At 41.0% G+C, this 27,017-nt stretch overlaps 1 protein-coding gene across 1 annotated transcript in view; it reads left to right on the plus strand.

Moving 5' to 3' along the window:
• Window positions 1-27,017, plus strand: part of inpp4b (inositol polyphosphate-4-phosphatase type II B) — a gene marked incomplete at both ends in the record, with an annotated part of 134,570 nt that overhangs the window by 1,718 nt on the left and 105,835 nt on the right. Inside the window, 3 exons of the mRNA XM_083909515.1 lie at window positions 4,615-4,659; window positions 14,328-14,446; window positions 20,510-20,626. Of these exons, the coding sequence (XP_083765641.1) occupies window positions 4,615-4,659; window positions 14,328-14,446; window positions 20,510-20,626 (281 nt within the window). The remainder of the gene's footprint in view (window positions 1-4,614; window positions 4,660-14,327; window positions 14,447-20,509; window positions 20,627-27,017) is intronic.

The raw sequence follows: 27,017 nt of genomic DNA on the forward strand, positions 1-27,017 counted from the left end.
TCTGCACCCCCCCCCCCCCTCAATCTCCCAGGGCATTAATGTGACGATAACTCACTCTCCCATTCACCACCACTTGTCCTAATGGGATGCCTGTTTTTTTTGTTGTTGTTTTTTTTTTTTTCAAACATCCATCGAGTTAGAGGTAGTGTGTTAGCCTGGCTGATGTCTGAACCTTCAGAGAGGATGTGCAGGTGTTGTGAAGGCAATTTAAACTCCAGCAAGGAGAGGAAATGAGAAGATTTGACAAAAGGAGGTGCAGGAAGAAAGACTTGCAATTAGTGTGTGGCTGTGCATCTGTGGAGAGGATGAACGCAGTTGGTGGTAGTGTTTGTATTTGGGTTGGAGGTTTTTCTTTCAAAAGACCGCCGGTTGTGTCTCTGAAATATCAAGCCCATTTTGTAAAAGTGAATTACTGATATTTCCTCAACATCCAGAGGAAATAATATTCCAAATTATAAACAGGATTTTTTTTTTTTTTTTTTTGGCATAGGTGTTTGGATGTAATATCTATTCATGACGTGGATAAGCTGTGTGTGCACTGTGTGCTTTGTGAGAGGGTTTATCAAATGGCTTGATTTTCTTATAGTCGAGATGGAAAGCATATGATGGGACCAGAGAGGCGACAGGCTGCATTTTAGAGCCTTTGCTCAATTATTTTGTGTGGAGTCAGGGATAAGCAGCAATCCCGTGTGAAATCTGTTTGCCCCTACATTACACAGTATCTACAAGATGCTCGTGAGTGGCGTTCACACTGTACTGTGGGTGAGAAAGCAGGGCTATGAGAAGGCAAGAGAGGGTTAAATGATCATCTGCGAGACGGACAATTTAAGTCCCTGTACATTAATTAACGTGGTCATTCCAGAGAAATCACCCAGTCTGCCTACATCCTTATAAATTACCCTTTCGCTCCCTACAGCATGCCTTTTCCCCACTGATACCACCCGCAGACAGGGAGGTGATAGATTGGAGGTACAGTGGGGCTGTGCTGTTATTTCTAGAGCCAGAAGAAACTGCAGCTTCCTCGGGCACACCTCATTTGCTTTGGGCCCCCTCTGGGAGTTACATCTGCATGTGCCGCCCGCATCCCTGCATGCTGCCTGCCGCCATGCTGAGCACATTACCATATTCATAATGCCAGCAGATATTGATTATAAATACCACACCTGTGCCACTTTTCTCCTCATGCTTATCCACGTGTTGGAGCTTCATGTGCTAAAGGAGACGGAATTCAAATGTACAAGTACAGATGGTTGACCTCTCCCCAGGTAACGGGTAATGAGCGCAATTAGTATTTTTTATTTATTTTGTATTTGTTTTGGCCAGCTCGATTCTCACCAAGGGTTAATGACACAAAATGCGCTCAGCGCTCAAAGACAAAACTGGAGTCACTGTGTATAACAGGTGTTCTGTCCTCAGGTTCTGCATGCATAATTAGTACATGATTTTAATAACCGGGGAAAACGTCTCACTGAACAAGCGAGCAACCTTTCCAGACTTGAACTGGAACACCGCTCAAATAATATCAAGCCAGTATTTAGGCTCAAAGATGCATAATGTTCATCCAGTACAAATTATTGTGCTAGTCCAACTAAAATCTGCACTAAAATGAATTCCTGAAAGTAAATACTACATGAATACATTTGACCAAACGCACTGACTTTGGGCTTTGACCTGAAAATGAAAAAAGCTGGTACACAAAAGAAGAAGAAAAATGTGGCGGAAAAACAAGAGCAGAGCATTTATTGACTGACAAGGAGACTTAATCTCTGTCAGCTTAAAGAATGAAACATTTTGAAATTAATGGATGGCGGAAAGATACAGAGTGTCACTCAACATCCTACTAACTAGCCACCAGCTAATGTTGTTTTTGCTCTGTGACATAACAGACCAACCAGAAAATGCCTCGTATCGATTCCCCGCTGGCGCATGTTTACTGAGAAAAAAGACAGTGGTCCAATTAAACGGCTGTGACCTGTGTATTCCTTTAACTGCGCATGGAAACGTACGGATCGTCTCGCATGAAACTTCTGTTAACACTTGACACTCTACTCACAAGTCACGCCGTAGATCGCTGTCATCTTTTGACTTCAATCATCCTTTCCTAGGTGATGTGTAAGCACAGATGGAATCCTCCAGAACTAGACTCAAGTGACAGTCCCGTGTGGTAATGCGCCATCAGAGATGGGACCCAGCATCTGGCACTGTTTCAGGCCCACCTAGTTAAAGAGTCCTTTGTTGCCAACACATAACATGTCATCCAAGCTTATTAAAGTTTCATCAGCACTCGCAAGGAAGCCGTGGTGGTGACAACATGACACATGACCCCTAAGGAATGAAATGAAAGGAATATTCAGCATGCAGACAGTTTATTTAAATGTGTAATTGGCCTATTTGTGTAACTGTATGTGTTTACTTGGCCGTGTTCTTCAGCTGTTCGTGCAACTGATTTATTCAATGAGATTTACTGTACTGTGTATGCACATCGCACACTGCACCACATTTGCATATACGCTTATTTATTCAAATGTAGCCCATCTTGATTAGAGAAGGAAACTCTGGTGATTTGAAATTTCATTCAACACATTTGCTGAATATCAAAAATGCAAAAGAAAAGAAACAGAAGGAAACACCTTTTATATATTTACTGACAGTTGATGGAAATGACCATACTGTGATATTAGACAGTGGGAGTTATCACGTGTTATGCATGTATCAGTAAAAAGTATTTGAGTGCAAAATATTCCTTTATCGGTGGAAAAATCCAAGAAGCACTTTTTACCTGTTAATTACAGGATTACTTTGATTAATTATTTGTTTTGTCTTTCCTGCCTGAAAGGTTTCCTTAATACCTTCGTTATTGATGTTTTGCTGGCAGGTCTTCACAGATGGTTCGGACCTGGTGGTTTAATCTCAGGATCAGTTGGATATGTGGGCTTTTAATGTGTTTTCTATATGTAGTTTCCTTAGTAGTGCATCATTTAGTTTTTTTAGACTATTGATTGGTCTGAGTCGTCTCTGTGAAATCATTTTATAATGAAAGGCTTTTCAGGCACTCTTCAGGCTGACTGAGACTAACCTTGACTGAGCATAAAAGCTGCCACAAATCTACAGAGATGGAAATAATTGCAAAACACAAGTAAATAATTCTAAGTCTCTGTGAAGTATTATCGCAAAATGTGTGGTGCACATACATCAGCAAGCATCGACTACCCATGGCCCATTAGTGAGGCTGATGAGCCTTAGAGAGGCCAATTGTGTCCAAGCACCCCGGCAAAAAGCCATTTCGTTGGTTAGAGAACCTCCACATGTTGGACCTTCACGCAGGTGTTTCATCTGTTCGCTGTTTGAATGGTTGAGTGATGGATGACGGACAGTGCTGGTGACAGATTATACAAGCAGTCATCTATTCGTCTATTATGGCACAACACCTCAAGGACAAACGTTTCCATGGGACTCTTTGCACATTGCAGTCACGAGTTTGCATATTGTAAAATGAACAGTCACACCTCTTTGACCTAAGCAACTCCCCTTACGCATTCCTCCAATAGACAAAGGAGTCTGCCATTTCCAGGCCGTGTTTTCACACCTCTTAATGTAGGTATCAGGGAGCTGACTCCATGCGGATGTTGTAGGAAGGTGCAAGTTGGGTCCTAATTTGAATACACAAAAGGACCTGGTATCTTGTGTTAGAAAAGGGGTGTTGGGCAGTTGCAGCTCTGAGACAAATACATTTCATTTACCATTATATCACCAAAAAGGCATTGTTGGTAGCCTGCTATAGCCGTTAAATCTCGTACGTAATTCATTGATTTTATATTAATTAAAGTTAATTTATCAAATGTCTCGCTTGGATTTCACGGAGAAACGTCCAGTTCACCAGTGTTCAAACTGTGATGTTGCATCACTTCTCTCGCCAACTGAGAATCCATGACAAACTTCCGACAGGGGCATGCAGAGAGCACACAAACACAAAACCGGCAACAGTCATGTTTAATTTGGACTTGTCATCCAGTTAATTTGTCACAGCTCAGCAGGCAACACTTGTGATTTTATAGCAGCAGAATTTGTGATACGCTGAAGATAATTATATTTTTTGCAAATGATTATTAGGGTCTGGAGAACATGGCACCATGTTATCATACTCCAGGAAGTTTTACTGAAGACATCATATTATTATTTCAGACTGGTATACGTTACCCAACCCATCTGGATTTAGACTACGATTGTCACCTCTGTGGGGCAAACGTGATTTGTTGATTATTAATTCTGAATTCTGAAAAAAAATATTTCTTTTCAGAAGCTAGTGCTGAATATTAACAATTTCCTATTTGGCTAATAAGAAGATTTTCAGCACTTTTCTTTAGAGTGTTCTCAACAAAGTATCCTTGTGTTTGTCATTGCTCACGCCTCAGCAAGCAACAATTGCAGATGTCATTCTGGGCTCTGGGAAATTGTTGTGGGATACAAGAGCTTAAGCTTTAGACTGTGGGTAATGTGTGTTGTTTGCTTTGTCTCTTCCATCGTTATGATGTTTTTCCTTTTCTTTCCTTTTATCTCCCTCTACTTTTATCTTACCTCTACCTACCCCTCTATTTTGCTTTGTCTGTCTCTCAGGTGCCATTCTAACACCCAAGTTTTCTCAAGTGGAATTCAGCCTTGGTAAGTCCTTGTGTTTATTTCTATGATTCAAAAGTATTCTTTACTTCAGAGGGAAGTACTATAAGTGCAGCCACCGCACACATTGTTGGCACCTTTGCGGGCACTTTCATTCAAGTCCTGTGGACCTGATTGTACAATTGCACACTTTTAGTAATGTCAGTTCCTTTTTTCATTGGCCCAGAAACACAGTGAAGCTTTGTGGCCTTTGAATGCTTTGTATTTATGGCTTAGGAGCCCTCTTAGATAACATTATTCCATAGGTACCACATGTTACTAAAGAGTCACATGCTTGCAGAAACAGTAATGCAGGGATCTCTCAGGATTAATGGCATATCTGTAGACATCCTTACATTTGTGGTATTATTATAATTTATATTAGACAGAAGCAGGAGGGTCCTTTTAAGCTTGTTGGATTTTATTTCTGGAAAATGTAATATTACTCAAGGCAATGTACTGAATGCTGAAATATTTCTTATCTCTGAGAGTCAAAACAGACAGCATATATATATATATTTTTTTTTACTTTTATCAAACTTCCCACTGTTAAGAGACTAAATCCGGGGGCCGGCAAAGTTTCTATGTTTCTAAGTTTCTAAATTTCATGTTGTGAGGATCATTTTATAAAGGTATCCTCCTAAGAATCACTTCATGACCTCCTGGGTGGTATCTGTGCCTGCTGTCAACAGCATCTTCTTTCATAATAGAGTAGTATTTACATTCGGATCGTACAGTACGTACAGTGAGATTTCAATGTTGACGTCTTCAGTGTCGGTGTGTGAATGTACTCCCGCTGAACCCCACACACCCTCTATGAGCTGTCAAATGCCCTGAAGGCTCACTGTAATTCTGACCTCAATGCAAAGACAATGGGACCACCAGGACTGTTAATTGCCAGGAATAAACAGACATCTGTGGTTTAAACACTTAAAAAGCGATTTAGCTGGTCAGATGGTACACTGATCCTTTACATTAATTGCCTTGGTTGAACATTTTCCCAATGTATAGCACCTCTGTATCACATTTGCTAAATCCATGTGGAGGTATTATAGTTTGTTAGATTTATTTTTCTTGTGAGAGGTGACATGATAACGGGATGTATACAGTATATATATAATGTATTATTAAGTGTTTTAAACTCATTAATAACGATAAAAAAAATATGTTTATGCTACCACGTCATTTTTATAAGCAGTAGCATAGATTGTTAAAAAAATGTAATCATAACATCATAATACTTATAATAACAACTCGCAAATGGATCTGGATCTTGTAGCCCAGGGGTCGCATGCAAGATGAGGGCAGAGAGAGAGAGAGAGGGGACAGGGAGCAAAGGCACAAACTAGGGGAGAGAAGGAACAAGATTAATGTCATGTAATAATGTCATATTCATACCCTGAGTGTGAGGGAGTAAGTGAGTGCACCGCTGGAGTTCCCCCAGAAGTCTGGGTCTATAGCAGCATAACTAAGGGATGTTTCAGGGTTTGCCTGAGCCAGCTCGAACTATAAGCTCTATCAAAAAGGAAGGTGTTACATCTAACTTTCAATACAGGAAGTTGTCCTCCAACATGCCAGTGCCCAGGCAAGCTTGAGACTGAACATATACATTCCGTCGTAGCTTGACTTTAATTTGATATACACTCTTAGAAATAAGGGTTCCAAAGGGGTCCTTCTACAAGGGCTGAGGTTCTACCTGGAACCATTTGCTTCTGAAAAACCCTTTCCAGAAGAAAGGGTTTTTCAAGGGTTCTTGGTAACCCTAATGGTTCCAGTAAGAACCATTTTGATCCAGAGAACCCTTTAAAACCCCTTTCCTGAATAAAGGGTTTTAAAAGGGTTTTTGGTGGAACGCTTCAAAAGCTAAAAAGGGTTCTCCTTTGACGACAAGCCGAAGAACCTTATATGGTTCTACTTTGCACTCATTTTCTAATGTCATGTGAATGGAGTGACTGAGAGTCATCTACAGTTGAAGAGCTCCAGTGGTCAGTGTTAGTCTCCTGAGATCACATGGGTACCTGTGGTCATGTGACATTTTTTCTTTAGTCTCCTGGGAAGAGATGACAGAACAGCATCATAAGCTGGGGGACATGGGTGTTATTGTCGATCCTGACCCCTTCCTCTGTTGAGAGATGGTTTCTCAAATTTGACATAGATGGCTTCCTTCCCTCCGCTTTCAAACCATCTGTCCTCTGTCCAAAATGTGCACTTCCATTTCCTCAGCGGGAGTCACAGTGAGCAGCACTCAGACTTTCACCCAGATATTAAATTCATGTCTTTCACCGCAAACTGCAGTAGCCTCTTCACGTAGCATCTTCAAGAAGTCCAGTTGCTACCGATTCAGTGACTTTGGATGACTAGGACCTGGAATTAGAATCGACACAGTAGCCAGTGCAATTTGTGGTGTGACTGACTTCCTGTCACTTTTGTAAATCGGCTGCAGCTGCTCCACACTCCACAGGTTTGAAAAAAAATGTATACACATTATTCTGAGTAACTGTTGTTGTTTAATTGCATGCACACGCTCATGTGTTTGTGTGTTTAAATTGTGAACACAAAGTGTCCAGCCTTTGCAAATAACGTTGCTGCTAATTAGCATTTAATTACATCATTGAAGAACAAAATTGGCATTCAGGAGATTATGGCTGTCCTTAGATGGTAATGATTAAAGGGGAGCTCTCTTTAACACATGAAGTTGTTTACTCATCACGAGGAGTGCCACTCAGCCGAGGTAAAACAGCTATTCACTGGTTTCTGAAGATCCTCAGCCAGCTCTCGGAATATTGAGAAAATGATACTGGTGTTGTTTTATCTTGGGTCAGGGTAGTGAAGGCTAATCTGCATTATGTTGACCAAAATGTAAAAACTTGCCTTTTTTTTTTCTTCAAGAAGTAAAATGAATCCTCAAAAAACTAGTGTGCTGCTGTCCAAAGCCTAAGCAAAAACTGAGATAACATTGTGTGAAGTCTTTAGTGAGGAAAGGAGGATAATGAGAGAACAAATTATCTTACTGGCAATAAATCTGCCTCCAGTCTGTAGATCACTTTGCTTTGTCTATTTACACCACTGTATTTCAACATTAGCGATAATGGGGTTTCTTCAAGAACCCTGTAGAATACAATGGTCAACTGTTTCTCAGGCTCATCCTTCTGTAAATTTGACACCTTGAAATGTATTTTTCAAACCAACCATACTTTTTTTTTCGGATTATTTGAGAGCTGGTGTTTTTTCTGTCATGACACCAATTTCTATCTTTAATGAGACAGCTCACACCAGAGTTATTATATACAGTATTATGTGACGTGGCGCTAATTGAATTTGTGAAGAAATATTGATCAATGCAATTGTTGTTATTCTAATAGCTACCACCCATCACCGTCTTTCAAAAAAGCAAACGGGTAATTATAAAGAACAATTCTAAAATGCCGATGAGGTGACAAATTGTCTAATTAGCATGTGTGAAATACTTAGCAGGCAAGAATTCAAAGTTTTTAAGATATTTTATGTCTGAAAACGTAGTAGAAAGTTTCAAAGTCATGCCGTTTTATAATAAAACCAACATTTTTATAAATGATCCAATCCTGGATTATAGTTAATGGATGATATCCACTACCTACAGTAAGAGCTCTTGGATTTACTCACAATCTTGGTACGGTCGTGGGCTGTAATCACATATGATTGACCTAGTTGTGAATTGCTCAGGAAACAGCCAATCAGAAAAGAGGGCATTTTGTATGTATACAATTTATTTGTGATTGTAACTGCAAAAAAAAAAATTAATTATATGCAATTTATACAAGCAAGCTTGAGGCTGCATTCACACATAAACAGGCAGTGTTTTACTAGTTTAATGTAATATGTCTGTCAGCAGCTTATGAATTTACATGACTCATAAGCAGCACAACAGTTGAAGGGCGTATTTATCTCAACTCGACAGCCCTTATTTTCTTGCCTTTTTCCCCAGACCCACTGGCAAACAGGTGTGCCAAATGGCGGTACATGCAAATAATGTTGTCAAACTAATTGAAGCGTTGAAATAATTATCATGATGAATAATCGTCTTCTGGAGATGAGCATATATTTGTCTCCAGTGGCAACTCCCATGACTCTCCTCTCAATTAAATGGAATTTAGATTCATTGTGCGGTCACAGAGGGCCCACTGCATTAAAACTAATTTCCAGAAAATTCATTGTGAAAGAGCTCGGCACATTCAATCATACAAAGCAAATACAGCATTGTGATTGAAGTCTCCAGCGATGGTTGGAACATTATTGCTCCAATCGCTCAATGGTTATGGTCATTGAGGAATCTGCTGTAGTATGCACTATTGTTGACTTTATTTTTACTCAAGCCAACATTTGGTCATCGTAGCAACCCTGACTCACATCAACCTCCTTCTGTTTTGGTTTGTACAAGTACACTCTAAGAAATAAGTGCTAAGTAGAACCATATACGGTTCTTCGGCTTGTCCTCATAGGGGAACCCTTTTTTGCTCCTTTTTATGAAGGTTCCACCTGGAACCCTTTTGGAGGTTTCCACCAAGAACCCTTTTAAAACCCTTTATTCAGGATAGGAGTTTTAAAGGGTTCTCTGGATCAAAATGGTTCTTACTGGAACCATTTGTGTTACCAAGAACCCTTGAAAACCCCATTTTTGGGAAAGGGTTTTTCAGCAGCAAATGGTTCCAGGTAGAACCTCAGCCCTTGTATAAGGACCCTTTTGGAACCCTTACTTCTAAGTGTGTTGTTTGTCTATGTTGATTTCTGTCTGCCTCTGCCAACCAACTATGCCTTTAGATACTAGCGCTTGTCAAAACTTGGATCAAACCACATAACAGTGCTACATGGAATTTGCTGTCCACTAACTATAGATTAGTAGAGAGTGGGTCTTAGATTTTACTCACAGCTGCTTCGCCAAGAAACCCAGGCATCACAATATATTCCCAATCTAAACCTTTCACTTGAGAAAAGTTTTAAAAGCTTGGCTTGAAACTATGACTGTTGACCAGCTATCTTTCTCCAATGGTGGCTGCTTTTAGCAAATCAATGACTGCTTTTAGATCAACCCAAAAGGACACTCTGCTGCTCACTGAACTGATGACCCATGGCTGCAAAAATCAAATTCAAGTCGTCAATACTTACCCAGAGGTTTCGGCATTGAACATCTCCCTATACATTGCCAGTGATACATTTAGGACACATTGATCTACTGCTACTGGAGTTTACTACGAACATAATGTGACGTAGTGGAATTCAGCATGTTTTCAATGCCAAACAAATAGTTGCACCCTCTGGCTATCTGACACATTGAAATAACAACGCTGTTATTTTCACATACCGTATTATATTTGCTTATTTTTCCAAAATCAGTAGTGCAAAAATATAAATTCTCTATCCTTTACCTATGGATATGATGACATAAAGAACAACAGTCAAGTTTAATTTAGGCCTGTCATTAAGTAAACAACTTACACCTAACAAACAACTGTCAAGTTTGTTATAATAATCGGTAAATATTACTTCTATGGATGGATGGATGGATGTATGATTGCAGCCATACAGTCTTTTTTATTGCCAAATTAATACATAAGGTAGATAATGCACAAATAAATACCCGCGCAAAAATGTGCAAATATATTGCTCTATATTTCAAATTGAACTGTTTCTCTTGTGTACAGGCCATTATGATAACCTCTCTCATAGGCCACAGTTTTCCTTTCCTCCCTCCATGTCAGTCTATCATTATCCTCGCTCTCACTCAGGCTTCCTTCCTTAAACTCTAAACGTCTCTCTGAGGGACCCTTTTGCCCTTTCGCACTCACCCTCCGTCTCTCTTTCCCTTTCCTGCCACCTTCTCCCATCATCATAATAGCCGTGACCTTAGCGAGTGAGACTAAGTGTTGTGTATCCCTCATGTGAGGGATGTTGCATGAAAGTCTGCTGCTGCGCGGGTTCGGCACCTTGGCTAATTTCAGTGAACAGGACGGCTGTAGTCGCGAGGTCACGAAGACAACGAGACATTGGATAGGTTTTCAACGAGGAAACGCTATAAAGCAACACACTAAAAGGCAAAACAAAGACGTGTCTCTATGGCAACCGATATGGCCTATAGCAGACCTAGGCAGCCTATAATTGCATGTATAGCACATAGTTATGTATTTATGTATAGCCGGTGTGGGTGCATGAACAGTTAAAAGGCCTTGACTAATGACCCACATATCACAGTCACACAGATTCTTATTTTATGAATATCAGTGCATGTGGCCATGCAATTTTTTTCTTTAAAACTGATGTTTTTTTGGCTGCAGATAATATTATTATCCTGTTTTAATCCTTCTCACCAGCTCGTTTTCATCCAGTCTTTACTCGCGTCCCTTGCCGTCGCCTTGTAAGAACCATTAACTTTGCAATGTTGCACTGACAAGGAAAATAATTACAATTTATTTATAATCATAAAGAGTCAGAGTGTGAGCCCGCAGTGGATATAATCCATCCTAACCCTAACCCCAGTCCTTTTCATGGCTTTAACCCTCTCTTTAGTCAGATCCTGGTCCCTAACCCTAACCTCTGACCTTTATTTTACCCTCTGCTCTGGTTACACTGGAGACGACGCTGAGGGACGTCCAAACAGCCTGATCTAAAACAGACCGGGAGTGTGGAATCAAAAGAATCACTCATTTGCTGTCCTTGTTTACTCAAGTCAGTCATTCACGATGGACACACACAATGGATTAAAGCCCATTTTAACTGGAATTAGTAACCGGAAAATGTGCAAAATCTTCGACAAATATGCTTTCATTCGAGAGGGTCATCACGCCCCAATTAATTTGTATGAATCTTTTTTTATTTTTGGACAAATTTTTATTCACATGACTTCAGTCAAAACAAGTAAACACACTCCACTGAACTGGATTTAATATTATTGAATGTTTTACATGATGTGGTTAGCTAGACTTTAGTAAGACTTTGCTTTTTTTTCTCTCTCTCTCACTGTTTTCTTCTACAGTCAAGAACCATGTAGTTTGAGAATTAAACATTTTGTTCAGTATTGAAGTGATTTAAAAACGTGTAGTGAGATAATAGTCCACCCAGCTTTATGTCGTGTAAGGGTATTGCTCAGTGGTGCATATGTGATGCATACACTCAGTGACATCATGTTTTTTTTTCTTTTATTTATTCTCTGTCATTATCTCCTTTGGGGAAAGTATAGCCGTGTATAGATCAGTGGCCCGTGATCTCAGTCATTTCTCAGTTTGCTTTGTAATGACCACGCACACGTTTTTCATGATTTACTTAATGCTCCCCTGCTGTGGCTTTATCTCTACAGCCTCTGACAGTTGAAGGGAAATTTTCGCAAAAAAAAAAGATTCAGAATGGGCTCTATAAGAAATGGATTGCACGTATTTATTCAATGAAGTTATTTCAGTGGATATACATTGACTCTATCTGAAAGCATAATTCATTAGGTGATCTGAGTCGCAGTTACATTTAACATTTAAATATAAGTACATTATAATTCAGCTTTGATGCAGTCCTTGTGAGTGTGTGAGAGGTTACCTTTCGCCACTGCGTCCAGACTCAGAATAATTGTGTCAGATCATGGATGTAGAGACAGAATTGTTGATGATTTGATAACCGATTGTCCATCCGTCCATCTTCTAACACTCTATCCTCCACATGAGGGTCGCGGGTCAATAGCGAGTCATACGATGTAGGGTTGGAGGAATGAGCAAATGCAATCAAAGGTCTTCGTCAAAAAGTATTAAAAGTAACCCAACTTACAGCGTGAGTCATGTACAATTGGGAATTTTGAATAAGAGATCAAATAGGAAAAGGCTGCCCCTTGGAAGTAAAGTAGAGGTTTGCAGTGTAGTAATTTATATCTGAATCTTTACCTTTAAAACTATTCACTGGCAACCCACCTTAAATCAGCCACTGAGATTTAGTAATACGACAGTTAGAGAGCTTTGCTAATTACATAATGTAAAACGCAGCTCTTAATTTGTGTCCAAATGGCAATTTACATCGACTCTTAGGCCCTTTTAGCAGCCTCCACAGTGCTCTCGGTGCCTCCTCTGCACTGCAGTCCTTGCTTTATGTAGTTAGAAAAGTTTGCTGTAAGGAATGACCAGCAAAGCCGTGATAACTTTGAGTGGGCTCACAATGAGCTCCCCAGTCATTTCTCCAGTACTCTCTAGTCTAGTATTGTATTCAGCCTTTCGGCACTTGTTGACCTCTTCAAACCAGTCTCTCCAGAGGAAAATTATTTCCAGCCAATATGTATCGTCTCCGATATTAACAGTATTTTCTGTATTTTGTTGAATGGGTATACAGTTCAACTTTTAACAGGACAACAATTGTGACAAATAATAGAAAAGTTTTGACATGCTCAAAGTGTTTGGCAGTGTTCCTGCATTGTTGACCTCCACCAAGGAGGTATATGTTTTCACCAGAGTTTGTTTGTCTGTCTGCTAGCAACATAATTCGAAAAGTCACGGTCGGATTTGGATGAAATTTTCAGGAAATGTCCGCCATGGGACCAGGAACAAGTGATTACATTTTGGCCGTGATCCATAGACGCTATCACTGGTTAGAACACTCGCTGTCTGACCCAGGCGCTGGCAGGGTGTATTTTGTAGGCACTGAGCTGCCTTGGTGGAGGTCTGCGCTCTCCGAGTGCTTTTCTAGTTTGAAATGTTCTGCTTTTTTCCCCTCAAGTAAATTTCTTTTTTCTTCACTCTGCTTAAATTCTCTGGCATGATCGCATTTTATCGCCACTTGCTGTTCAGTTACTTTAAAGAAGATTAAAATCAAACTCACTGTGACGGAACAGGACACAAAAAAACACAGTTTTTCTTAATTATTTATTTAAATTTCACTCACAAAGCAACAGTGTCGTTGTAAATTAAAACACTAGTAACGTGTAAACGGATCATGTGCTGGTCCAGAATGCATGAACTGCGCTGAACTGAACTGAACTTCCACTGTAACCACAGAAATTCGCCCTTTCCCTTGCTAAGGGTTGGATATGACACAGTTGTACACAGATAAAGAGGAAGTCTTACAGTAGCCAAGTGTCAAGGATAGACTCATCAGCTGTGATGACGAATCAGAGTTTCATTAAAGTGCCAGATTCCCTATAATGGAATTGTGGGATGCATACTCTGCTTGTCCACTGGAGTCAGCTAAGTCGGGTAATTCTGTCATCAGAAATGAATAAAACTTGATATCTCTCTCCCAGAGGGACTCCTGTTTGTCTGGCTGCCTTTTTAATATAATGTTCAGACAGCAATTGCATCCGTCAGTGTTCTGTACATAGATATATATTTTATTCCAGCAAACTTTGTTTTCCCAGTGAGTAACGGCGATAGTTTTCGCTCCTGGTGATGCAGCTCTTTACTTCTCTGGCTCGTGCTCTAATCTGACAGGAGATATTTTATAAAACCTCTGTTTATTTTTTTCCCGTTGCTCCCCTGCCATTGTGTTATTCATTTTAGTCACAGCTCTGTCTGATTTGTGTCACTTTGTGTCTCTTGTAAATATTCATTCTCCCTCTCATTTGTGATTTCCCCCCCCCCTCCTTGGCTCTTCTTCCCCTTGCCTTCTGTCCGTCCACTCCTCTCTCTTCCTTCCACTGGCTCTCTCCCTCTTTCCCTCTCTTTCCTCTGCTGTAGCCTGTAATGATCTGGTGGCCACAGGCAGAGACAGGAAACCCAATGCCGTGGTCCAGGTGGCTGTCATAGATCCTCACAAGCAGCATCTCGTCACTTGGGCCTGCACAGAGATAGTGGAGGTACGGCAACAAACACCATCCCGATTTCTGTCTCTCTCTGATCTCTGATGTTTGTTTTTCTTGCTGTGTCTCTGGGTCACTGGGTCTAGTTTGATGTCTTCTCCATCTCTTTCTGCCCGTTCTTTTTCCCCCCTCATCTTTTTTTCCCTCCCCAGACTGACTCACTGAACTGGAAAAGACAAAGAGCGTTAACCTTGAATCTCTCAGTACGTATAGTTTGTGGGTTTAGGGGCAGTTTTTGCATTTCTTGACCTCCTCAAGTTCTCATTTTTATTTCCCCCACTGCTCGCAACAGCTGCACAAGTGTTTAAACGGCAACAACTGCCCCTTGCTCCACTCTGGAACACCCACTTACGCACAAGTACAGTTTTCTTTCCTTGTATGAGGGCAGAGTTTCCTGACGCATTAAAAAGGAGACAGTTTTATTTTCCATCTAATGCAGTAAAGCTGAATTAGCATTACTTTTCCTTTCAAAGACTGCAACTGCTTAACCCCCCCCCCTCCTCCTCTCTTAGTCCCATCACAGAGTGTGTGTTAGGGGGAGAGAGAGCGAGAGAGACGGGCAGAGAGAGTGAGAGTGGAAACACAGGATGTGGTAGGATACTGTATGCTGATCTCAGGCAGCTCAGAGTTCCTCTGGAGTTTTGATTTCATGGCAGTAACGTTTAGGACATGGAGTAGAATCTGAAGACATGGACTGCTTTCGACTTCAGAAAAACAGGGTACGTGCACGTTCTGCGTTTGTCTGTTTGGGAACGAGAGGTCTGCAGCTGTATGATGGATGTTTATAGTCAGAGCAAGTTGTCTTTGCTATTTATCATTATCTGTCTGGGTGGTTTTAATAAACACCACTAGTATTCACACTGCATTTCACATAGAAAATGATATCATTAATGCCAATGACATTCTCACTGAGAAGTAGCACAACACTCATACTCACAATTAAGTGTGAAACCCTCTTTTGACACTCATATGTGTGTGTTCGGAGTAACAGAAGCCACTTGTCAACACAGCAGGGTTTCCACTCATGTGTGGCCGATGCATGTGTTTGTGTAATCGTGTGTGTGTGTGTGCTGCATGGGCAGCCCCGCCGTGTGTCTGCTATGAATTTGAAAACAGCCCCGACTGCCACTTGCGTTTAGCCGGTTTGTCACATTCCCGGGATGCCTCCTCCCAACAGCTGTAGCCAGATTTCCTGGACACTGACTGACGACTTGGCTGCGCGAATGCACGATTATTAGTCCCCCTCATGTGATAGGCATATTATTAGGAATCCATTACATATGATATAGGAGTTTAATTTAGAAGGAAAATGATGGAACGTAGCAGCTGCTACACAGACTTCTAAAGTCTTAACCATGAATCACAAGACAAAAGTTAGATTAAAAAAAAAAGGAAAAAGAGCCAGATGGCATTTAATGATGTTGGATCTCGTCTTTAGTACTCTTGAACAGTATTTTTATACTAATTTTGCAAAATAGCACACTGTTAGAATGAATACTTGGCCCACACACAGTAGTATTAATATAACTGTGAGACTGTGCCGAATTTCCACCATAAACAGACCCCTCTTTTATCTCTGCAGAATAACTAGTCACATGTTTCAGTGTGAATACAGTGTTCACTGTATTTTTATCTGTTCATAAAAAAAGAACCAGTGACAACTTAAGTAGAAAATCGTAATCCCACTATAATTCTCCGTAAAGTGGAATAGACCACATCTTAGAGAGATTGTACTTGAAACAAATATCTGTACTTGTACTTTTTATTTAGTGCTGAGTGAAAATAGGTTGTTTCTGTTTTCCTTATTTGGTGAAAATCATTGCTTTTGCAGTGTGTTTAGTATGACACACAGAAAACAAGCAAATGCAATGGAAAGAGGGGCATTTCCTGCCAAAACTCTCTGTGTGTTGGGAAAATCCCAATCCTTAAAACATGGGCAATGGGTCCAGGACTGGAGTGGGGGATAAAATGCCCTTTGATGTCATGCTCGTTGGGCAAATAAATCCCGGCCTGGAGCAAGTCCAAAAAGTCTAGTCTGTGTGTGTGTGTGTGTGTGTGTGTGTGTGTGTGTGTGTGTGTGTGTGTGTGTGTGTGTGTGTGTGTGTGTGTGTGTGTGTGTGTGTGTGTGTGTGTGTGTGTGTGTGTGTGTGTGTGTGTAATTATGAATGGTCAAGAGAAGGAAACAGTTCTGTGTAGCTACACAGTAGAAACTGTGTAGCTCGAATTGTCCAACTCCCCCAGCCTAATCACACACACACATACAGGCTTGTGCAGCTATCCTTGTTAGGACTCTGCACTGATTTCCTATGCTTTTGGACGGCCTTAACAAACCTTAACCATAATAAGTCAATGCCTATTTAACCTTAAAGGTGCCACATGTAAGAATGTGGCCAAAAATGGTTACTACATTCAAATTTAAAATACCAAGGTCTTTTAGGTTTCGTTTTCTGACGTAACTGGCAACCCGTGGTTGTTCGGCGGCTGAGACTCTACTGACTGCAATGATTGGTAGACGGCGGTAGGTGGCGACACATGCCAAAACATGATTTCAAAACATAAACATGATTTGCAGTCTGCAAAATATTTGTTTTAATGCAAATATTTTGGCTGTACTGTTGTTGTTGGTGAGTTCAGTTTGTTTTATGAACATTATTCCTGAGTCTCTGTGACATATTAGGAGGATTTTATGGCCAGTTGCTTTAGATTTATTACATAATGCACCTTTAACCTAATCACAATTCATGTCGTAATGCTAAAATGACTCAGAAATGAGAATCTAAAGTCTGTGGTCCCCACACAAGATTGTCAGAGTTTATTCCAGCAAAGAACCAAGAGGTAGCAAAAACAAATAAACACACACCCTCTCTAATGGCCTAAAATTGCCTATTCCATGGAGGTTTGGAACCCAAACACGAAAAGACAAGAGCGGGGAGGGGAGGGGCAGCTGCCTGGCATATGTTGACCACTTGTATGATGGATTTGCTCACTTCTCTCTGTAAATTGAGCCTGGCTTACGACCATAGCACGTCTCGGCCCCATCAGTAGCTGTGTGAAGATCCAGCCACAGCTGAGGCTGCCAAACATGCTGGTAAGTCTGAATGAGGCCTATTCAGTGTGCAAGAGAGGGAGGCGCAAGGGGTTATGTGTATGTGTGTGTGTGTGTACCTGTGTGTTTGAGTGTATAATGGCCCTGTCTGTCTTTTTTTTTTGTCAGTATACACTCCTGATATATTTCCAGATTTACACTGAGCTGAAAGTTGTGCACTGGTTCCGCTGCGTTTTAACCCCGGTGTCCTGAATAGGGACCGTGTGTTTATGATGTTGGTGCACGCAGACCGCAATGATTTATGACGGGGCGGCAAAACAGCGCTGGTATCAAGACGGGTATTACCGTGTCTCCAAGGGCTGAGACAAAAAGCAATAGACTTGTTTTATTTCTGCTCTGTCGATTTGTGAGGGCTCAGTGGGTTCGTGGTAGGGTTAGGAGGTGTGTGTTTGTGTGTGTGTGTGTGTGTAGTTTCTCCATATGTACTGTTTGTGTGCAGTCAAACACAAAATTGTCTTTTTTTGTGTGTGTGTGCAAGTACAATGCTGCTTTATGGAGAGTCCAATGCCTTGGTGCTCGGTGCTCCAAACACCTGTTATCCTAGGATTGGTTTGTATTATTGTTTCCTTGGCTACAGGCACTGATTTCATTTATTTATTTGTTATCTCTGAGAATTTCAAGGTTTGGGTTATTTGGAATTTGGAATACAGAACGACGGAGTTCATAATTCCTCCTTATCTAAGATGTCTTTGTCCTGAAAATGTGACTTACTTTGATGTAAAAAAACACACAGAAAAGCTCTGACACTTTATCTAAAATTCCTACAGATGAGGAAATGAAGTAGAGAAGAACAGACGCCTGCTGTGAGGCTGTTGGTGCTGCTGATAAAGAGGAAGCGGGAGAGAGAGCATGAGAAATGACCTCTGTTTATGTGCAATATGTCGTTAAACTACCACCAAAATGGTGAAAACGATGCGTCTCTACGTTTTACCGGAGCCCGACGCTGCCCACCGTCTCACTGCAGAGAATGCATGAATTTTACATGATAAAATCTAATATTTAAACACTAGGCGATGTTTTTTTAATCCCTCAGATTTGGTAAGATGGTTACTAACTCATTTTCCGGTGATGAAGAGATATTTTTATCACTTTACAGGGACTTAAAGGTCAGCGATCAGCCAAAAAGAGTATCACTTGTACACTGACCGTAACCCCCATTTTTGAATGTCCTAGTGGTATATGTGGGAAATATACACTCTCCCCAATATTTGAAATGTGTAGTTGTGTTGTTCTGCCTACATTTCAAAGTCAAAGTCCTTTACTGTCACTGTTATAAAAACAGCAAAAGATAAAGCTATATTGCCGTTTTTGGAAAAGTTCACCCAAGATATTTATCACGATGCTGATGTCGACTGCACATACTTTGAGAACTCAAGGGTGCGACCACGTTCACACATGACTGCCAGTCTGTCTGTACCAGTCTCATTACCTCTTCCCAGACTGTCCCCACACAGTCCCAAAGGGCTGCATTCTAGAGACGCCCATCAGAGTGGAGCAGAGGAAGAGGAAGTGCAGTGCAATCACAAAAGTGCCTTTAAGTGAGACAACAAATGGCTAAAAAAAATGTCTCGGTCATTGATGGAATTCCCCGAGCTCATAGTAGAATAAAATTCAAATTTATCTACAGAGCATCAGATCATATTGATCATTGTATATCTATTTATTTCTCTTCTTTTAAGGGGAACAAATACATCGCAAGAATATGGTTTCCCATACAAAAATATGTGTGTAAAAATATGTAAGAACTGCTCAATCTTGTCAAATCTCCAAATGGAGACCATCAGGTTGTTTTATTACTTTACAAAAAGCCACATATCTTTAAACAAGTTTCTTACTACAAAAAAATGTGAAAATGTGATCTCAACAAGTCTTCATGGAACAAGTGGTAATACTTCGTGACTGACAAAGAAAGTTTCCTTCTCTCACAGTGCTTTCTCCTTTGAAGAAAATACCTCAGAATAGGTGAAAGTGTCCTCACCTTGCAGGTGCTGCAGTGGTGTTAGAGAGGGTTTTAAATCTGAAGTAAATGCACTCTTCTTACAGTGGACATTTAACTGTGTTGTGTGATAAAGTAGTAAAGTAGTAATGGCACTTTTCCATTATACAGTTCAACACTACTCGACTCTACTCGGTTTGGTATCAGGGACATTGTTTTCCATGACTATAGTTCGTACCTATTCAGCATGGACAAAGTCAGCATAGACCCGTTTGACACTGGACACTGGAATCACTGGTTTTTAGACATTTCCTTGGTAAATGTTGAAGATTAACGGTTGTTTTCAGGATTTTTAAATGATCTACAGTTCAGTTTGATTCCTCACTCTTCCAAAGACGACGTTATCTGACCAATCAGTGGCTGATCAGATGGTCAAAATGGTTCTTATTGGAACCATTAGTGTTACCAAGAACCCTTGAAAAACCCTTTCTTCAGGAAAGGGTTTTTCAGAAGCAAATGGTTCCAGGTAGAACCTCAGCCCTTGCAGAAGAAAACCTTTGGAACCGTTATTTTTAAGAGTGTAGGGGGAAATATTATTTAATACTATGTAGCCCTTTGGTGTTTGAAAACTCAACATTGGCTGCTGGAGCTGGTTTAATCTTGTCAACATTTGTTGCTTGTGACCTGCAGTGACCTGAGACTGTAATTATGCCAGAGCTCCAGGTAGACCCACCAGGGGAACTCTATCTTCTCCTTTTTTGTGCCCAGGAGGAACAGCAGGAAAGGCAAGGGGCATGAGGGGGAGGTGGAGGTTTTGGACAGTCTGAGCCCAGCTTTTGGCTCATTTACACACTGAAGCTATCTCCCATTCTTCTTCTTCTTCTTCTTCCTCTTCTCCCTTTGGCTTTCTGCTTTTTCATGAACATTTGTGTTGCAGAATCAATGTGTATGAAGATACACACACACACACACATGCAGTGTTTCACCTCCTTTTCTGTGTTGTCTCTCTTTCTGACAGGCGAACAAAGACCCGCTATTTCTGACGGGGGTGACCTTCCCTTCAGAGTATCCTGCTAGCCCAGAGACACTAGTGAAGCTAACAGTGTATGATGCAAAGGACAAGAGCCAGGAATCGGTGAGGAAATTGTTGTTTTGCTTTGTGTGTGTGTGTGTGTTTGTGTGTAGTAATGACGAGAGATGGTGTGAAGCAGCCTTGTGCAGCACCAAGCCTTAAACTTAGCTAAGCTGTGCAAAATCCACTGTAAAATATGATTATGTTTAAATATATTCCAGAGATTTGCAGTAGCAAAATGTTACACGCTGAATTACAGCAATCAGTGCATTATAGCAGTGTCTTAGTAATCATTCATTTGAGTCCTTCTCAGACCTTTTGCCTTTAGTTTTGAAGGAATTGGGTGTGTAAGCCTTTGATGAGCATCTGTGCATGTCGTTTGGCAACGATCCTGTGGGAAAACCAGCCGGCACATCAGTGAGAATGAGAAACGGAGCCAGACAGAATCCTGAGTGGGCCGAGCCCTCTGATTCAGACATTTATAAACAGACTTAAGAAGGCTTTCAGTGTGGAAAGTTGCATGATCTTAAAGGGAGAGTCATGTACAGGTTTAGTTTAAGAGAAGAATCAGTAACAGTCTTTCTGTTTGATATGTTTATATATTAGGCACTTAATTTTATACTATACTCATATACCCCAACAGCATCGAAGCTGTGTTACAATGCAGCAGCTCAGCTGTTGGGTAAATACATTTAAAGCTCACAAAGAGTGTTCCTGTTGTACATATATGTTAGTTATGGAGGTCTACTTACATACATTAACTTGTTTTTATGGTCAAAAACCTTCTAGTTGCTGTAAATGAGCCGATAGAAATCCTCTTTTCTGACGGTGTTTCCCAGCCACGAGATTTGAGACTCAACTCTCTCACCCAGAAGACAGAGAGTCTTGTGATTGGCCAGTACCCGGAAGTGATATATTCAGCACACCTGCTCTCAGAATCGCAGCTCCCCCCTCTGGAACGGTGGATGCACTGCTACTCATTATCAAAACATTGTTTTAACAATGTTTAAAAATTGTTCCGTCACGACTCCTCGCCGCAGTCCCTTTTATGACTTTGACCCGGAGTCAGACCCAGAGTCAGAAGACACTGTCGCTCGTGAAACACCTCCACAACGGACGTTATTGTTCTTCTGCGGTTCAATGTACGCAACCGGATGTGCCCGGAGCAGGACGATCTGCTGTTCCGGAGAACCGGTGTTTACGTAACCGTTTTTTTCAGAGATCTCGCTGAGCCCAAGATTACAATAAAACACAGCATTCTCAGAAATGGCTAAACTGTTTGTTTTGAACCTCCAGGTTCTACTTAAACAAGGTAAGAACGCTAAAAAAACGGCGTTAATTGGAACTTCCGGTCTAGGTCCGCTTTAAAGGGCTGTCAGAAGCAGCAATGCCTAAATGGTGTATTGGTTTTTCCCACCTCCCAATCCAAACAAGCAGTACATTGACTCTGCATATGTACCTTATACATTACACACTTAAAAAAACGTAACTGTGCCTTTAATCAAACACGCCATTTAACCCATTTCTGAGGTGATTTTCTCTTAACAACTATGGATTTTACCGTCTAAGCAATTACAAGCTTTATAGATCAGCTTGTGTGTATTTCTTAACACGACGCTGGCGTGCAACTTTGCACATGTTACCTGCGCATGTAGAGAATTCATGTGGGACACTGAGATGATCGTCCTCAGCTCCATCAAACTCATCGGTACACTTCCTCTCATAATGGAAATTAAATACTTTAATTTGCGACTGTGCGAGGGAGCAGTCGGGTTCATGCGGTCACGTTGACAGCTTTTCATACAGAATATAAAGTACTGTCTGTACAGTGAAGCTCTTAATTACTCACACACAGTGGTGGCTGGTGCTCAAAAATTGATGAAGAGTGAAATAAAGTGTGAAAATAGAGCGTGAGGAAAAAGGACATGCTGAATGCAGCCATTTAAAAGAACCGGAGCCGTGTCCTTCTGGAGCTTGGCACACAGAAGGTTCATGTCTGTTCTTATTTAGCGTGATTTTCTACACGATTTCACTACTTTATTAAGAACATGTGGTCGATTTTGGCAAAACAAGCTGGCAAATCCCACCAAGATCAGGAAAAAGAACAACAACTTCACTTTGTATGCGAGAGTCAGACCTGTTGCATTTATCAGGAGAAGCTGACGCGTGTAGCAGTGCATGTTGTGTGTATTTGAGTGCACACACCTGCAGCGTCTCCCTCGTCGTGTTTTCCACTTTCCAGACAGGTGTTTAAACTCCTGTTCCCCATCATGGTCCACAACGTGTAGACGCTGAGACTTTGAAAATACAATAAAAGGCATAATTTACACCCCCATCCAGCCTACCCAGCTCTGGTTGTCATAACAAAAGCGGGCAGAAGACTCCAATGATTGACAGCTGGAATGTGAAGAAGCTGAATCATAAACAATACTAGTTTATGATGATGAAGGAAGGAGAAAGTCTGGAATGTTATTTTTTCTTTGCCCCAGGCCAATTTTTGATGCGGTCAATGAAAACGCAGCCTCAGGTCACCTGCTGTCCACAGGTTTGAGAAGTGACATGCACATTCAGCCAGAGTGACATTTACCTTTACTCTGATAGGTTAAAGTGTACCGAAAGTGTTTATATTCCCCATACAATCGCCACATTGCTCTCTATTGACTCGCCACCACTGCAATGTTTTACTCCTGAGAATCCTCAGGTCTTGCATGTCTTGTGTGCCATATTTTAAAGCTCACATAAAGTGGTCCTGTTGCACATATATGTTAGTTATGGAGGTTATTGTTTTTATGGTCAAAAACCTCCTCGTTGCTGTAAACGAGCCGATAGAAATCCTCTTTTCTGACGGTGTTTCCCAGCTGCGAGATTTGAGACTCAACTCTCTCAACAGGAGACTGAGTCTTGTTATTGGCCAGTACCCGGAAGTACACCCTCTCTCAGAAGCGCAGCTCCCCCCTCTGGAATGGTGGATGTACTGCTACTCATTATCAAAACATTGTTTTAACAATGTTTAAAAATAGCTTCGTCACGACTCCCCGCTGCAGTCCCTTTTATGACTTTGATCCGGAGTCAGAAGACACTGACGCTTGTGAAACACCTCCACAACGGACGTTATTCTTCTTCTGCGGTTCAATGTACGCAACCGGATGTGCCCGAAACAGGAGGATCTGCTGTTCCCGAGAACCGTATTCACGTAACCGGGTTTTTTCAGAGATCTCGGTGAGCCCGAGATTACAATAAAACACAGCGTTCTCAGCAGTGTCTGAACTGTTTGTTTTGAACCTTCAGGGCTTCGTAAAAAAGGTAATGACGCAGATACACACTAAAAAACAGCGTTAATTGGAACTTCCGGTCTAGGTCCGCTTTAAGAAGTAAAAGACTTTGTGTTTGTGCCACAAAACTCTGCACCTCCTGCAGACAGCGTCTGCCTCAGAGAAGTGAGCCTCAACGCAAGCTACCCAGTAAAATAAATGCAGGGAGAGCTGAGTTGTACCTAATACAGACGCCACCTGCTGTTATTGCATCCAGCTAGTAATGTATTCTTCCTGCTCCAGTGTACTGCCAGGCTGTGTCATGCTGTACACTGTACCTTTGTCCACTAAATGTTCACTTTATGCCTGTACCCAGTTTCAACAAATCACAGGCCTGAATGGTCAAATTGTTCGCTCATAGTTTCAAATCGATGACATATGAATCGTTACAGGTCGAGGTACAGTGTGTGCACTGTAATGACATTAAACTCTGTGTCTAAATTGAATTCAGCCGATAATAACCCCAGGTAAAATTTGAATGAGAACACCGTTCTCTATTCAGAGGTTCAGTATGTACGAGTACGTTATCCACGAGAGCTCATACAGTAAACTTCTTATCCATATTTGTGAAATCTTTATTTTGTTCTGCGTTGTGTTCCAATCACTTTACAGAACTGAACATGTAGCTAGTCGAGTTGTTGAATGTAATTTAATAATGTCAGGTAATGTGCACGAAACTATCTAGATTGGAGTGTGCAAGAACTACAGTATTGTTTGTTTGATTAAAGAAAATATATTTTCTTTAATCTTTATATGTTTTTTTAATGCAAAATATTTGCATTAAAAAAACATTTTGCAGACTGCAAATCATGTTTATGTTTTGAAATCATGTTTTGACATGTGGCGCCACCTACCACCGTCTACCAATCATTGCAGTCAGTCTCAGCTGCCGAGCAACCACCGGTTGCCAGTTACGTCAGAAAACGAAACCTAAAAGACCTTGGCATTTTGAATTTGAATGTAGTAACTGTTTTAGCCACATTCTTACATATGGAACCTTTTAAGGTCCCATATTATGCAAAATCAACTTTTTAATCATTTAAGGCCTTATAATTATTTGGGACTCTGGAGGCCCTATCAGTAGGCTCAGCGTAAAAAATCAAATTACTCACTCATGTTTTTGTGGTCCTCCTCAGTCTAAGTACAGGAGATAAAACACGAGATGGTCACAATACGTAAAATTGTTGTCTCGCGGAACTCCAATTTGTCCGAAAAAACACGCGAGAGTGCTGGTGAGGGCAATGGTATACAAAAACCAGAAGTCTGCGAAAAGTTCTATTCTTGGCTCAACAGTGCAGCACAGAGTTCTACACAAACTTCCAGCCTCAGAGGATTTATCTGTCCAGTGGATACATGTTATATATGACGGCAATGTGCCTGCTAGAGCCTGCAAATTATCACTTTTCCAAATGATAACTGCTGTTAGCTCCCAGTAGCCTCTGTGGCTGATGTCATTTCCTGTCCCTTAAGTTTTGTTTTACTTTTACTAAACCGAGCGTTCTGAACAGGGCTGTTTCGGCAGGGTGATTGAACTGCTGTGGTGCTTCATCCTTATGGTATTTTGACCAAAACGTGTCACGGACATGTTCATTAGGTAACAGGGAAACTAGTTTAACTTGGAGAAATAGGGTATAATATGACTCCTTTAAGAGTGCCACAGTGAACACAAAAGACAACACATAGCAGCTTAGGCAGGCCAAGTGCACCAGGTTGTGTCAAACAACTAACAAAATTACAACCAAATGGAAAGACCTCACCTTTCTCCTTCCGAGCTTGTACAGAAGAACCTACAGTGGCCTTCAAGTAACAAGCCAGTGATTGTTTTGTTACTGTAGAAACCTGGCACACGTCCATGGTGGACCAGTGGAAGAGAAGCTGCTGCTGCTGTATCTAAAAGGCTCATTATAAGGTTACACAAACCTGTTATTTTGAGGTGATTGCACACGAATGATAACACAGCTATGAATACATTTACATTCCTTTTCTGCTGATAGATGCACATAAATCCTCATACTGGACCTTCCATCTACAGGCAGTGGATAATATGTTTTATATGTGTTATAATCTGATAAATACATACACATGTTTACATAATGCAACTGACATTTGAATTCTCAAAGAAATGTCCCAAAGAAATTATTGCTTTTTCTGATATCCAAAAATCAGAAAACGCTGGCCGTGTGTTGTCCAGACAGTTGTTTTTAAACAGGTAAATATGGAAATGACGATGTTCATGTAAACATGAATGTCACTGTCTCACAGTTAGATGTCAGTCACAATATCACTGAATTAAGACACAATATTTCACTCCAGCTCGGCTTTTATAGATTAAGGTTGAACTGAAATACTTTTTTTAAGCAATTTAAAGTGCCCTGAAACAAAATGAATGGAACCCCCAACAGTGACCTAAGAATACTCACTTTCTTTTTCATCTTTTCATCCTGTGGCTTTTAAACATTCTCAGTCAAGTGCTGCGCTATTGTCTGTATCTCATCGAGCTGATTTACCACAGTGGAAGTGAAGTAGATGCCTCACATGGTAACTGCTAAACAGACCAGTGATTATCATTAAAGATCTCTGGTCCAGTTACGTAAACACCGGTTCTCCGGAACAGCAGATCCTCCTGCTCCGGGCACTGGTCCGGGCACATCCAGTTGCGTACATTGAACCGCAGAAGAAGAAAAACGTCCGTTGTGGAGGTGTTTCACAAGCGACAGTGTCTTCCGACTCTGGGTCTGACTCCGGGTCAAAGTCATAAAAGGGACTGCGGCGGGGAGTCGTGAAGAAGCTATTTTTAAACACTGTTAAAACAATATTTTGATAATGAGTAGCAGTGCATCCACTGTTCCAGAGGGGGGAGCTGCGCTTCTGAGAGCGGGTGTGCTGAATATGTCACTTCCTGGTACTGGCCAATCACAAGACTCTGTCTTCTGGGTGTGAGAGTTGAGTCTCAAATCTCACGGCTGGGAAACACCGCCAGAAAAGAGGGTTTCTATCGGCTCGTTTACAGCAACTAGGAGGTTTTTGACCCTTAAAACAAGTTAATGTATGTAAGTAGACCTCCATAACTAACATATTATGTGCAACAGGACCACTCTATGTGAGCTTTAAAACCACTTGTAACTCAGCTTCATCTGTCACAA

This window comes from Microchirus variegatus (assembly GCF_963457635.1).
Source record: "Microchirus variegatus genome assembly, chromosome: 23".
NCBI lineage: Eukaryota > Metazoa > Chordata > Actinopteri > Pleuronectiformes > Soleidae > Microchirus > Microchirus variegatus.